At 52.1% G+C, this 12,057-nt stretch overlaps 1 protein-coding gene across 2 annotated transcripts in view; it reads left to right on the top strand.

Moving 5' to 3' along the window:
- The window catches only part of Bpifb1 (BPI fold containing family B member 1), a 28,970-nt gene extending 27,484 nt beyond the window's left edge, over nt 1-1,486 (top strand). For both annotated transcript variants that reach the window (XM_010628399.2, XM_010628398.2), the window contains exon 16: nt 1,331-1,486. In XM_010628399.2, coding sequence (XP_010626701.1) covers nt 1,331-1,360 — 30 coding nt within the window. In that variant the 3' untranslated portion in view covers nt 1,361-1,486. The remainder of the gene's footprint in view (nt 1-1,330) is intronic.
- Nucleotides 1,487-12,057: the final 10,571 nt, after the last annotated feature.

Genomic DNA, 12,057 nt, shown 5'->3' with positions numbered 1-12,057 from the left:
AAAAAAAAAAAAAAAAAAAAACAAAAAAACAAAGTTACACACCCAGCAGGCACAGAGCTGGGATTTGTTCTCAGCACCTGCCCTGATAACCCCTTTTTAGGGCTCCAGCCTCTGCACTGGCCAGTGTCAGGGAGTTGCCTATCACGGTCAGCAGAGCCACAGCCAGTTACTAAGTGTCTACTCTGTGCAAGTATGGACCACAGCAGTGGACAGACAGAAACCTCTGCCTTCGTGGTGTTTGACTCTACTCTAGTCAGAGAAAGATGTTAAAAACAGAATTATTAAGATGGGCGTGGTGGCACACGCCTATAATCCCAGCACTAGGGAGGCTGAGGCAGGAGGATCACTGTGAGTTCGAGACCAGCCTGAGCTACATAGTGAGTTCCAGGTCAGTCACAACTACATAGTGAGACCTTGTCTGAAAAAACAAAACAAAACAAAACAAAAAAACAAACAAACCAGAATTATTAGCACTAAAGAAAACCCACAGATGACTTGCCCATCACCCTTCTGTGACATGGTTCCAACCTAAGGCTCCAGAGGCATTTTTGACCAAACATGGGACTCCTACCACTCCTTATGTCCCCAGAGCTATCAGTTAGAATCACTGAATTCCTGAGCTGTTTGATCCTGGAGAAAAGCACAGATTTAAAGTCACTAATTGCATCTATTTCTGAGTGTCCTGTTTTGCTCTGTTCCGTTGTTTTTGGCTATCAGCACATGGGTTTCCTTTCTGTAGTTTATAATATCATAACAGCAGGAGGAATGAATAAAGGTGGTGAAGCCAGTCTGAGGGAAAGAGGGTGACAACAGGGGCCAGGGGATGAGTGGCCGGGTGTTCGCTGTATGATTCTTTCAACGTCTCTGGATGATTGAAAATGGTCACCATAAAATCACGGGAGAACTAACAGGGCAAGTTCCTCGTGTTACACAAGGTTTCAAAGAAAAGAAGTTTATTAAAAATTCAGCTGGGGCCAGAGGCTTAGCTCAGTGGTTCTACCACCTGCCTCACAAGCAAAAGGTCCTGAGCTCAATCCCTGGTACAAAAAAATCGAAAAAAAAAAAAAAAAAAAAAAAAAAAAAAAAAACCTTCCTGGAGAGTTTTGGTGGATTGGGGACAGCAATCCTATACACCCACTGCACACAGATATTAAGCTTGTGCCCAGGCCACCGCACAGCATTACACAGACCTGTGCTCCTTCCAAGAATGCTCCATGAGCGAGTCAAAGTGACCCATGGCCAGTGGTCACCTTGTGGAGAAGGACAAAGCCAGCATAAACCATAGCAAGGCAAGAAGTTTTTAAAAATGACTTTTCTCCTTCAATCCCAGGGTGCTGTCCTGCTGATCCCATACTCCTAGACCCGGACTCTTTGCTCCTCGGTGAGGACTTGGATGGTGGCCACCCAGAGCAGACCCAATCGCAGCTGGGAGTGTAAGAGCAAGCTCTGTGTACCATTCTTTTCCTTTTTCTTTTTTTTTTTTAATTTTTATTTTTGGTACTGGGGATCGAACTCAGGACCTCGCGCTTGTGGGGCAGACGCCGAAACCACTGAACCAAATCCCCGGCCCTTGTACTGTTCTTTTCTGCAATCAATAAATGCTTGCCTGTGGCCCCTGCAGTCTGGAGTGTAGCTTTGTCCCCAAACAGGAGTTATTTGCCACTGGCAGCTTGGGGGCCAGGCATCGAAGCCACATGTGGGTAATTTGCAGGCTCCTCTCAGCAGCCTGGGCCCTCTCGGAGCTGCATCTGGGCCACACCAGGCCACACAGGGATGACTCCATGGCTCTGACCACCTCTCTCAGGTTTCAAGAGTGAAAAAGCCAGTTCTCTTCACTTTCAAGGTCAGCCTCCACACCATCCGCGCAGGGCTGGCCCTTTGGGCAGGAAACACATATTTTGTCGAGCTTGATGGCAGTAGTTCAAGGCTCTCCTCCGATCCATGTGGCTCTGGGGCAGATGAACTAGGCTCCGAGTTCCAGCCTGGCCCCCCAGTACCTCCTTGATGTGGCTTACCTGCTGCGGGTCTCAATGTCCTCTGTACAATGGGGATGATCATAGTTTCCACATATGTATACAGTGTCACCTATGGGTAATGTCATCATCATTTGTTACCTGGCTTCTGGGGAAATGAGCCTTTATCACTAAAGACCCTTGGTGTTCAGACAGCGAGTGGCTGCCATAGTCTCTCCAGCCACCCTGATGACAAGACATCTGGCTTTGTTCCACCCCAGAACCCAGTGACACAAGGGGCCTTGCAGGAAGAGAGTTAGGTAGGCATTTGGGGAAAAGGTGTTATTCAAGGTCACCATGCAAACAGGCAGAAGAACACTTATAGCCCTGGGAGAGAGCAGGAAGGAGCTTCTCTAATCTACAGGGAGGCGGGCCAGGCCATGCAGACATGTAGGGGCCCAGGCCAAATCCTGCACCTGGTACTCATTGGCATCAGCCAAAGCCCCCAACACAGCTCTGACTCCCAAGAATGCTTTGTGGCTGAACAGTGGGCAGGAATTTGCTCCCCACACAATACATTCTATTACTTTTCTAAATCTTATTAAATTTGGGTCTCCCCTCTCATCTGGGGAGGTCTCTCCAAGCTCCTTAGGGTCTAACAAGATGGGGTGTGAGGAAGGCTTCCAAGAGGCCTGGAGGGCAGAGCAGAACCTCTGGGCGTGGGTCTCCTTGATCTCCACGAAGGGGACTCTGTCCCAGCCCAAGTGACTGTGAGAGTCCCATCCTGGGGGCCGAACAAACAGCGATAGCCCTAGGTCCCAGAATTCCAGACCTGGGGCTCCCAGCCTCCTCACTCCTGGGGCCAGGGACAGCTCCAAGGCCTGTGCTACACACCGGCTTCCAGAGCTCTGGCGGTGCAGACCAGGCTCCCACAGTGGCTGCTGGCCAGACACCGCACCTGCCTGGCTGTCTGCCTTCCCTGCTCCTTCTCCAGCCCTGGTTGCTAGATCATTTCCCCGCCACAATGGACTCAGATCCCAGCCTCGGGTCCGTTTCTGGGAATCTAGCCAAGGCTTGCATTTGCTCCACGCAAGGACTGCTGGGTGCCTCTCACGGAGCACCCCTCAGCCACTCCTGTGACCCGCGGCAAGGCTCTGTCCTCAGCCCACTTGGCAAACCAAGGAACTGAGGTTCTGTCTGAAAGGAAGGGGGCTTGTCCGTGGTCACACAGCTCCTGAACACCGGAGGCAAAGTGAAGCCGGGGTGTCTGGCTAGAGAGACTGTGTCCTTGGTGACCACATGACAGCAGAAACCCTACCTGGGATGAAACGCATAGAAAGGGCAGGGACAATGGCCACGGTGATCACCTCCCACTCTGCCCCCACCTGCTCTCCTCATCCCACTCCACCCCCACATCCTCACTCCTTTGGGTTCCATGACTGCCACATCCAGAGAGCTTCCTCGGCCTCTCCGGAGAGCAAGGCCCCACACCCTGTGCTCCAATGTCCCAAAAGGACAGGTCCACCCCAAAACCATAGCCCCACCCACTTCCTCCCTGGGGTCTGCCGGCCCCAGAGGCAGCCTAGAGCCAGTGCCTTGGGACTCAGGGCTGGGCCCTATCAGTTTGGCCAGGAACCTCTTGGCACTGGGTGAAAGAGGACCCCCTCTTCCCCCAGTGCAGGCTCTGGGCCAAGGAACTGGATTTCCTGCCCATGTGCCCATCTTCCACCTAGGAGCTTAGGTTATAGAAGTTGTCCTGCAGAGAAGCTGGAGACAGAAGCCAGGGAGACTCCAGACAGCGCCATTCTGGAAGAGGTAAGGACAAGGAAGCCAGCGTGGGCATTCCTCACGTATCTCTTGATCACCTATAGCGTGGTAAAGTGGTGCACAGGTTCTCAGTGCCAGGACAGCCCGGTGCTGCCACTCACTGTGTCACCAGAAGCAAGTCATTTCTCCTTTCTGAGCCAGTTCCACCCGGTGTGGAATGGGCCCGAATGCCAAGGATCCCCCAGAGATGGGGACTAGGTGATGCCATGGGGCCTGCCAAGCTCTCGGCGTGGTACTTGGCACAAGTAAGGGTCGTAGAAGTCAGGGCTGGTCAGGAGGCCTAAGGACGAAAGGCACAAGGAGCCAGAAGCCCAGTGTGAGGGGCACCAGACTCGGGTAAATTGACAGAAAAGAACACCCACTGCAGAAGACAGCATAAACCATGAGCGAATTCAAAATCAGTCTAGAAACGAGATGGGGAAAGCTAATGCCGCAAGCACAAATCTCACAGCCCTAGTTTTGCGTGTCCAAACAAGTGCAAAACTCTCTCTTCTGCTACCAAGTTGGATCAGTGTTTTTGTTCGCGTTTTGCAGTGCTGGGGATCTAACTAGGCCAGCGCTCCTACCCCTGAGCCATACCCCCCAGCCCTCAAGCCCTGTTTTGAACTCCTGTGCCACTTGTAGCAAACAGCTGGATATTAAGGATCATCTCTGGCAGAGCAGAGGAAGTTCAGCCATGTTGAGGGCCACCTCCCCCTGCTCAAGGGCAGCAGTTACTTCCTGGGTGGCTTCTCCATGGGTGCAGCATGGGGACCGTGGGGGCTCCTCACCCCCTTCCTCACCTGACACCTGCCTGGGAGACGTCTGAATCTGACTGGTCCCTGCATTGCATCTCCAGTGGCCTTGATTCCTGGTGTCTGTTCTTCCCCATCCAGAGGCCCCAGATCTGCCAACTCCAGGGCCCCAGCTCTGCTATTTTTTGGTCACTTGGCCAGGGCTAAGGTTCTACTGGCAGGAACTAACACAGATGTGCTGGTTGAGATATTTCCCTACTGTTTGGCAAAGATATGTGGCTTCAAGCTGCCTGGCTGCCTACCCCTCTACCCTAGTTGCTCTGGCAGCTCCCCCGGGACTCCAGCCCCTCACCTCCTTGTGATCCAGAAGCCTCCGCATTAAAAGGAGCACAGGTCCTTTGGCGTGGCACTAGGTCAGCCAGCCACGCCGGCAGGGTCAGGACCCGCTGCACACCTGTGTTCTGTGTGTACTGTACTGTCCGGTGTATTCTTCTGACTTGTGTGCAATGTCATAGACCCCCACTGTGCAGACGAGAAAGTGGAGATCTGGCCAGAACACACATCGGGAAGTGGTACAGCCATGTAATGGTGAGGGAGACTCCAAGCCGATAGGTATAGATGTACCCACAATTCTAGATGTGCAACGAGGGAGCAGCGGGTCTGGGGACAGAACAGAGGCTGGGGAAGCAAGAGAGATGGTTCCAGGGGAGGCCAAGCTGGGATACACGGTGGTGGACTGGGTGAGGACAGCCTGGTTCTCGCCTCTGTGTCCTCAGGTCCAGAACAGGAGGGTTCTGCTGCTCCGGGCGTCACTGCTGTGCTGGGAGCTGCTGCCTCATTCCCAAGGGGAGGCCCGCTGCTCTCCCTGCGGGTCAGCGAGGACCAGCTGGAAAGAGGTCAGCCTGCGGGGGCGGGGATTTAGCCCAGTGGCACCGCACCTGCCTCACAAACGCAAGGACCTGAGTTCAATCTCCGGTACAAAACAAAAGAAAAAAAAAAAGAGGTCAGTGTGAAGAGGTGACCGGGGAGCAGGAGCCTGAGAAAGTTGGGAGTGTGACAGCACTACCTCCTCCGAGTTTCTGCCCCTCTGGACTCTCCCAGTCAGAGCTCACCCGCCTTCACCCAGGGCTGGGCTTGTTCTTGCCCTGCTCTGACACGCTGTGGCTCCCCAGTGCCCTCAGGAGCACCTCCAAACTCCTCACCCTGACACTGAGAGCCCTTCATCTCCACCCTTTTCCCCCAGCACCACCCCCTGGACTCCAAGCCTCCCTCCTTTGCTTACCAGAAGGCTCTTTCTTCAACATGGTGAACTTGACTCACCGAGCCTCGAACTCACAGCAGTCCTGCTTCAGCCTCCCAAGTGCTGGGATTACGTGTGTGCACCTCCACGCCTGGCCTGATTCTCTTTAAAGTGAAGCTCTGGCCTCACCTAGCCTAACCTCCCACAAAGCAGTCACTAGTGTCGGGTCTGTAACCCTCAAGTCATCCCCTGCTGCTCTGTGACTCCCTCACGTTACCTGCTTGGTCTGAAAGCCACTGAGCTGGAGCGTCCTGGTAATATGAGTTAACTACATATGCTGGGTGCAGTGGTGCTGTTAAGAGCCTGACTGAACCAGAGCGACTCCATGTTGACCAGCAGACAGCCTAGAGACTGTCGCTCCCCGCATCCCTTATAGGATAACTAGTGATTAATTGTGAATTGTTAGATAACTGTGTATGGTGGAGACTGATACACAGAGACCCAACATGGATTGCGCCACTCCTTGCATGCCTGTAGTCTGAATGTTCTAAACATTATAATCTAAGTTGTAAACAGAACAGTGGATGAGCAATCTACTAATCATTAGTACCTGACAGTCAAATATGTGCCTGATAACCAATAGGTCAGAACGACCGCTTCTTCACCTTTGTCCTCTTCCCGTAAGTTTTACATGTAAACCCCCTCTTCAGCCCTATATAAAATGGCCTCTGTTTCTGAGTTAGCCGCCTCTCTGAGCTACTCGGCTTGGGGAGCGCCATCTGGCCAGACTAATAAAGGTCTATTTGCCAACTTGCCTGGTGTGTTCCTTCCTGGGTGACTCTCGCTGTCCGACTAGCTCCTGGAGCCTCGCTGAGCTTCTGAGCCCAGCATCGTGGAAGCCTCTTGGCTGTTCACGCTCCAGGAGTAAATGTGAGACTTAAGTGTTACAGTGCCAGCCTGTGAGCCCGGCTACACTGGAGGCTGAGACCAAAGAATCTCACATTCAAAGCCAGCCTGGGCAATGTAGCAAGATCCTGTGTCAAAAACAAAATAAAGAGGCGTGGGGATGTGCCTCAGCCCTTCCTGGGGTTCGATCTCCAGCACTGCCAACAATAATAACAGTGAGTCCCGAGATGCTTCCTTGGGTTGGAGAAGGGCTCCTGCGGGGCCACATGTGCACCCTAAATCCATCACAGGGGCAAGACAGCAGACTCCGGGAGGACTTTTTAGGTAGCAGTGAAGAGGTGAAAGCCCCGGGTACTGCGGTGAGGTGGCTGCTGCCAGGGGCCCTTGGGAGGAGGTTGGGGCCTGCACCGCCCCAGCGGTGCCAAGGCCTAAGACTGGCAGCTGGTGCCCCTGGCCTGCTCACCCTGGCATGGCTTGGCAGGAAAGCTTCACGTGGTCCAAGCACTCTTAGAACCCTCCAGAAGGTTCCACACCAGAGGCCAGGTTCTCCCCAGCATTAGAATTCGCTGCTGTCTGCTTGGTGGACACAAAATGAGATGCCAGCCGGCATCCAGAGCTCAAAAAGCACATCAGCCTCAGGGCTCCTTGCAGCTCAGGGGAAGGCTGGGCCTCAGGCCTCAGAAGGGAGCAGAGGCTCCCGGATGCTCCAGAGAGCCCATGACTCCTAGCAGGCAGCAGAGGGATTCTCACCACCTCACGATCCCAGACCCCCGCCTCTGAACTTTACTTTTCTACTGAATTCGGGTGGGCTCGGTGTGCAGAAAGCTCCTCCAGGTAATAGAAAGGTCCAAGCTGGGCCCAGAAAAGGGAAGGGCCTGGCCAGGTTGGCAGGGCTTAGAGACTGGAACTAGGGCCCAGTGGTCTAGAGTGGGTGGGGGTCTGGCCCCAAGCTTCCCCATCTCCTCTAGGGTCCACTGCCACTCAGCCAGTCCAGACACAAACAGAGCCACAGAAGCCTTGCCAGGCCACACCAACGCTCACTGTGCCTCTCTCAGGTTGGCCATAGAAGATGCCAAGGGACCCAAGGTCACACTGAACGTCATGAGTCGTGTTACGCTGCAAACCCTACCTCTCACTCCAGGAGTAAGTGCGCGTCTCCACCGTGCACTCAGGGGCTGGCAACGCCATTTCGCACTGCCATGCTACGAGTGGCCACCAAGCTGGGCTAACAAAAGCCATGTGCCACATGTCACCACAAGAATCACAGGCGGTGGTGGGCACTGACGTTTGTATGTGAAGCAGAAAGATTCATAACACCTTTCGGGAATAAGTCCACTCCTGGTTTTCCTGTAAAACACAGGAGATTTGGTCCCACTCTCCCACTCGAGAGAGATATGAGCCCAGAGACTTGGCCCAGAGAATTCTGTCTCCTCACTGGGAAACCCATGTGCAGATAGTGCAACCCTGCTTGACCTGAGGCTGGAAGACCTACTCACCCATGCTGCGCATGTCATCACTACTGGTCAGGTGGGGGACTTGTCTGCTGTTCCCTGCCAAGCACCAGGTTCTGTTCTAGGCTCTAGGAACATGTCGGGAACAAGGCAGTCCTGCCCACTTATTCTGTAGCTATAACCTTGCTACATTGTTTTCCCTTCTCAGTCCCTTTCAGCCTCAGTTTCCCAGTCTGTAAAATGGGTTTGATCACAGACCCACAGAGTAGGACAACACAGACAACCTGGCACAAAGTTACGGCTCACTGGTGTTTTTTTGTTTGTTTGTTTGTTTTTGTTTTTGAGACAGGGTCTCACTAGTTGAGACTGATCTGGAACTCGCTATGTAGCCCAGGCTGGTCTCGAACTTACAGCGATCCTCCTGCCTCAGCCTCCCGAGTGCTGGGATTACAGGCGATGCCTGGCCCTCACTGGTGTTCTTTTTACAAGGAGCACAAGCCCATCCCTCCTGGAACTTAACCCTAAGCAGAGAGAGGATGGATCCCCTCCCCTAGGCCCTGCCACTCTTCCCCTGGTACAGGCTGAGGCCCAGGCTCATTTCCACACTGTAGCCCAACCATCTGTAGCCCTTGATGACCTCCAGTACTACGTCACCACCACGGAGTTCTCGGACGGGGCCATCCTGATGAGGATGCAGGTGGGGGTCCTGGCTGGGCAGACCCCTGAAGACACCCGCGGGTCTTGGGACAATGGACAAAAAAGGGCAGGAGGTGAGAGAAGGGGAGGGAAGGAAGGCAGAGGAAGGAGGAGAGGTGGGGCCCTGTGAAGTGAGGGGCAAGGCTGGCAGCGTCTGCCCACTCCTGCCCGGGGCTCCTCCCATCCTCAGGAAATGACAGCAGCGGGGAGCAGGGGAGCATTGACATGGATCAGGAAGTGCAGCTCATGGGCATGGGATGTGGGACAAGGTCACACGGGGGGAAGAAGGGAAACCGGGCCCTGGGTTCAAAGCTCCGCTCTGCCTCTTACCAGTGTGAGATCGTGGGTGAGTGACATCATCACTCCGGGCCTCGGTTTCCCCATCGATCACGTGGCAGTTCCCCTCACAATGCCGTTCTGAGGCCCAGATGTGACTGTGCATGTTACATTGGCACCATGGCGGGGGGGGGGGGCTTCTGAATTTCTTTCATTTCTCTAAAAATCATGACACCTTGTGGCCCAGGGCTGAGGGGCCAAGTCCTGACCACTTCGCCCCCCAGCTCCTCCCAGGACCAGGACCAGGCCTGGGAGGAGCTGGTTCTGAGTTGGCAAGGGGGCCTAGAACCTGGAGAAGCTGTATGGAAGTATTTATATAAAAGATTCCCCCGGTGCATTTCCTGGGACCCTCAGGCAGGTATTCTGAGCGCTGCATTCAGAGCCTCAGGAAAGGGAAGTCCCTGGGAACCTGGAGAAAAGATTTTTAAGACTCAAAATTCCAGCCTCCAAGAGGATGATGAAAGGAAACAGAGGGTTCCCCTCCACGGGAACTCTTCCCTGGTCGTGGGGGAGACAGAAGGAAGCAGGAAAGAGGGGAGGTTTGGGGGTATCTAAGAGGAAACCACAGGAGCCCAGAAGCATTTGGGAGACCTTGGAGGCAGTAAGGGGTAAGGGAGGCTGCAAGACCCCCCGCCTGGGAGCTGGGCCCAGTGGGTGGTTGTAGGATAGTCCCACCTCAGAGCTCCCACCCTCCAGGCACGGTGGGCAGCAGAGGGATGAGAATGTGCCTGAGAGTTGTGCCATCTTGGAGGGGGACCCCGGAAATACCCTCACCCGAGCAGGGCAGGACAGCGAGCAGGGAAAGGCAGAACACCAGAGGGGCCCACAGTCAGGATGTGGCATGGTTGCCAAGGCAGAGAGATGGCAAAGCATAGAGTCCCCCTCATACCCAGCACCTGCTGCAGCCCACAATTAGGCTTGGTCCCAGGAGAAACCTTTAACTAACTTAAATAATAACCCCCACCCCACACAGGATAGAGACTCATGATAGTGTCAGTCTGGGCAGTGAGGAAAGGCTCAGAATTCCAGTAGCCAGCTGGCCTCTGAAAACTGGAGGAGGTGGAGGGGATCTTCCACCATTCACCCCAAACCACACAAGTACCCTGGTGGGTTTCTGGGCCTGGTACAGGGTCCCTGTCCTGGTAGGAGGCTGAGTTCCAGAACAAACCCTGAGGTGGGTTCTTTATTTGACACTTTGATTCCCCAACCCATTTACAAATACGGACCACAATCCAATCCTCTGAAAGGAAAAAGTAGGGCCGGGGGTTTAGCTCAGTGGTGCTGCTGCCTGCTTTGCAAGCAACAAGGTCCCCAGTTTGATCCCCGGTACCAAAAAAAAAGAAAGAAAGGAAAAAGGTACCCAACAGGGAGCCCTTAGGGAGATCTTTGGCTTGATCTGGATACTGTACTTGATCTTGCCGAAAATGCAAACTTGATCATTGAAGGGAAAGTTCAATCCTTTCCTGGACCCCAGAACTTCCCACATGTGGGTGAGCACAGTCTCAACAGATACCTGGTAGATACTGAACTTGAAACCAAGGGAAAACCTGAATGAATTCTACCTCCAGCTGCACTTGATTTTAGTTACTGGCTTTTAATACTAATATGATTGTTTTGTTTTGTTTTCTGAGACAGGGTCTTACTATGTAGCTCAGGCTATCCTTAACTCACTACAAAGCCCAGACTGGCCTGGAACTCTCGGTGATCCTCCTGCCTCAGCAGCAGCACAACTGTCATTATTTTAGAGTGGTGTATTTACTTGTTCTGTGTCCATCTCTCTAACTAGAGATCATGAATAGAAATCTATGACTCATGCAGGCATTCCTACTACAGTCCACATTAGATGCTTAGTAAGTATCTAAGGTATATATGGATGGATGGATGCATGGATGGGCAGGTCCAACACCACCAATCCAGGCCTTGCTCACATGTGGACACACCATTGCTGGCCCCAGAGGGGACAAAGACTTCAGAGTCTCTATTTGCATAAAACATATACCAATAAGAAACAATTCTATTAGGGTTAAGAGCCCTTCCAAGTGATATTTTAAAACAAACCTTATCTATTTTGAAATGTTACATCAAACTGCTTTTCTTTCCAAAGCTAATTTTATAAACTGGGCATAGTGGCGCACGCCTATAATCCCAGCACTCGGGAAGGCTGAGGCGGGAGGATCTCTGTGAGTTCAAGACCAGCCTGGGCTACATAGTGAGTTCTAGGTCAGTCTCAACTACATAATGAGATCCTGTCTCAAAAAAACAAAACAAAACAAAACAAAGTAATTTTATAATCCAGGTATTTCACCAATTGATACCTTTTCCAAAGAAATTCAAGTATCTGAGGTCAACTGACAAGGCCAAACCAAACCTCACATGGTTTAAGAATCTTAAAAGTATACACATGATTGGAAATGCATATGATTAATTCCCATTTCTAGGAATTTCATAGAGAAATAATCAAAGACGCAGACAAAGATTTAAGGGCAAGACTGGTTAGCATTATGGTGAAAATTTGGGAACAACATAAATGTCCAACTATATAAGACTTATTTTTATGATAAATTCTTAATAAGAAGGCACAGTGGCACACGCCTATAATCCCAGTACTCTGGAGGCTAGGGCAGGAGGATCGCTGTGAGTTCAAGACCAGCCTGGACTACATAGTGAGTTTAAAAACAGCCAGAACTACATAGCAAGACTTTGTCTCAAACAAAACAAAATTTTTCACTTGATCTTAACCAAAAGGCTGAGAAGTGATGAAACAAAATTCCTAATAAGAAATATTATACAGCCACTAAAGCATGCTTTTTAAAAGCATTGGTGGGTTGGTGTGGTAACCTACATCTCTAATCTACTTATTTGGGAGTCTGAGGTAGGAGGATTACAAGTATAATTCAGATATATATAGCTAGCTA

Source organism: Fukomys damarensis, unplaced genomic scaffold (genome assembly GCF_012274545.1).
Source record: "Fukomys damarensis isolate Sample0158 unplaced genomic scaffold, DMR_v1.0_HiC HiC_scaffold_22, whole genome shotgun sequence".
Classification (NCBI taxonomy): domain Eukaryota; kingdom Metazoa; phylum Chordata; class Mammalia; order Rodentia; family Bathyergidae; genus Fukomys; species Fukomys damarensis.
The sequence above is the reverse complement of the archived record's forward strand: the minus strand, read 5'-3'. Positions and strand labels throughout refer to the sequence as shown.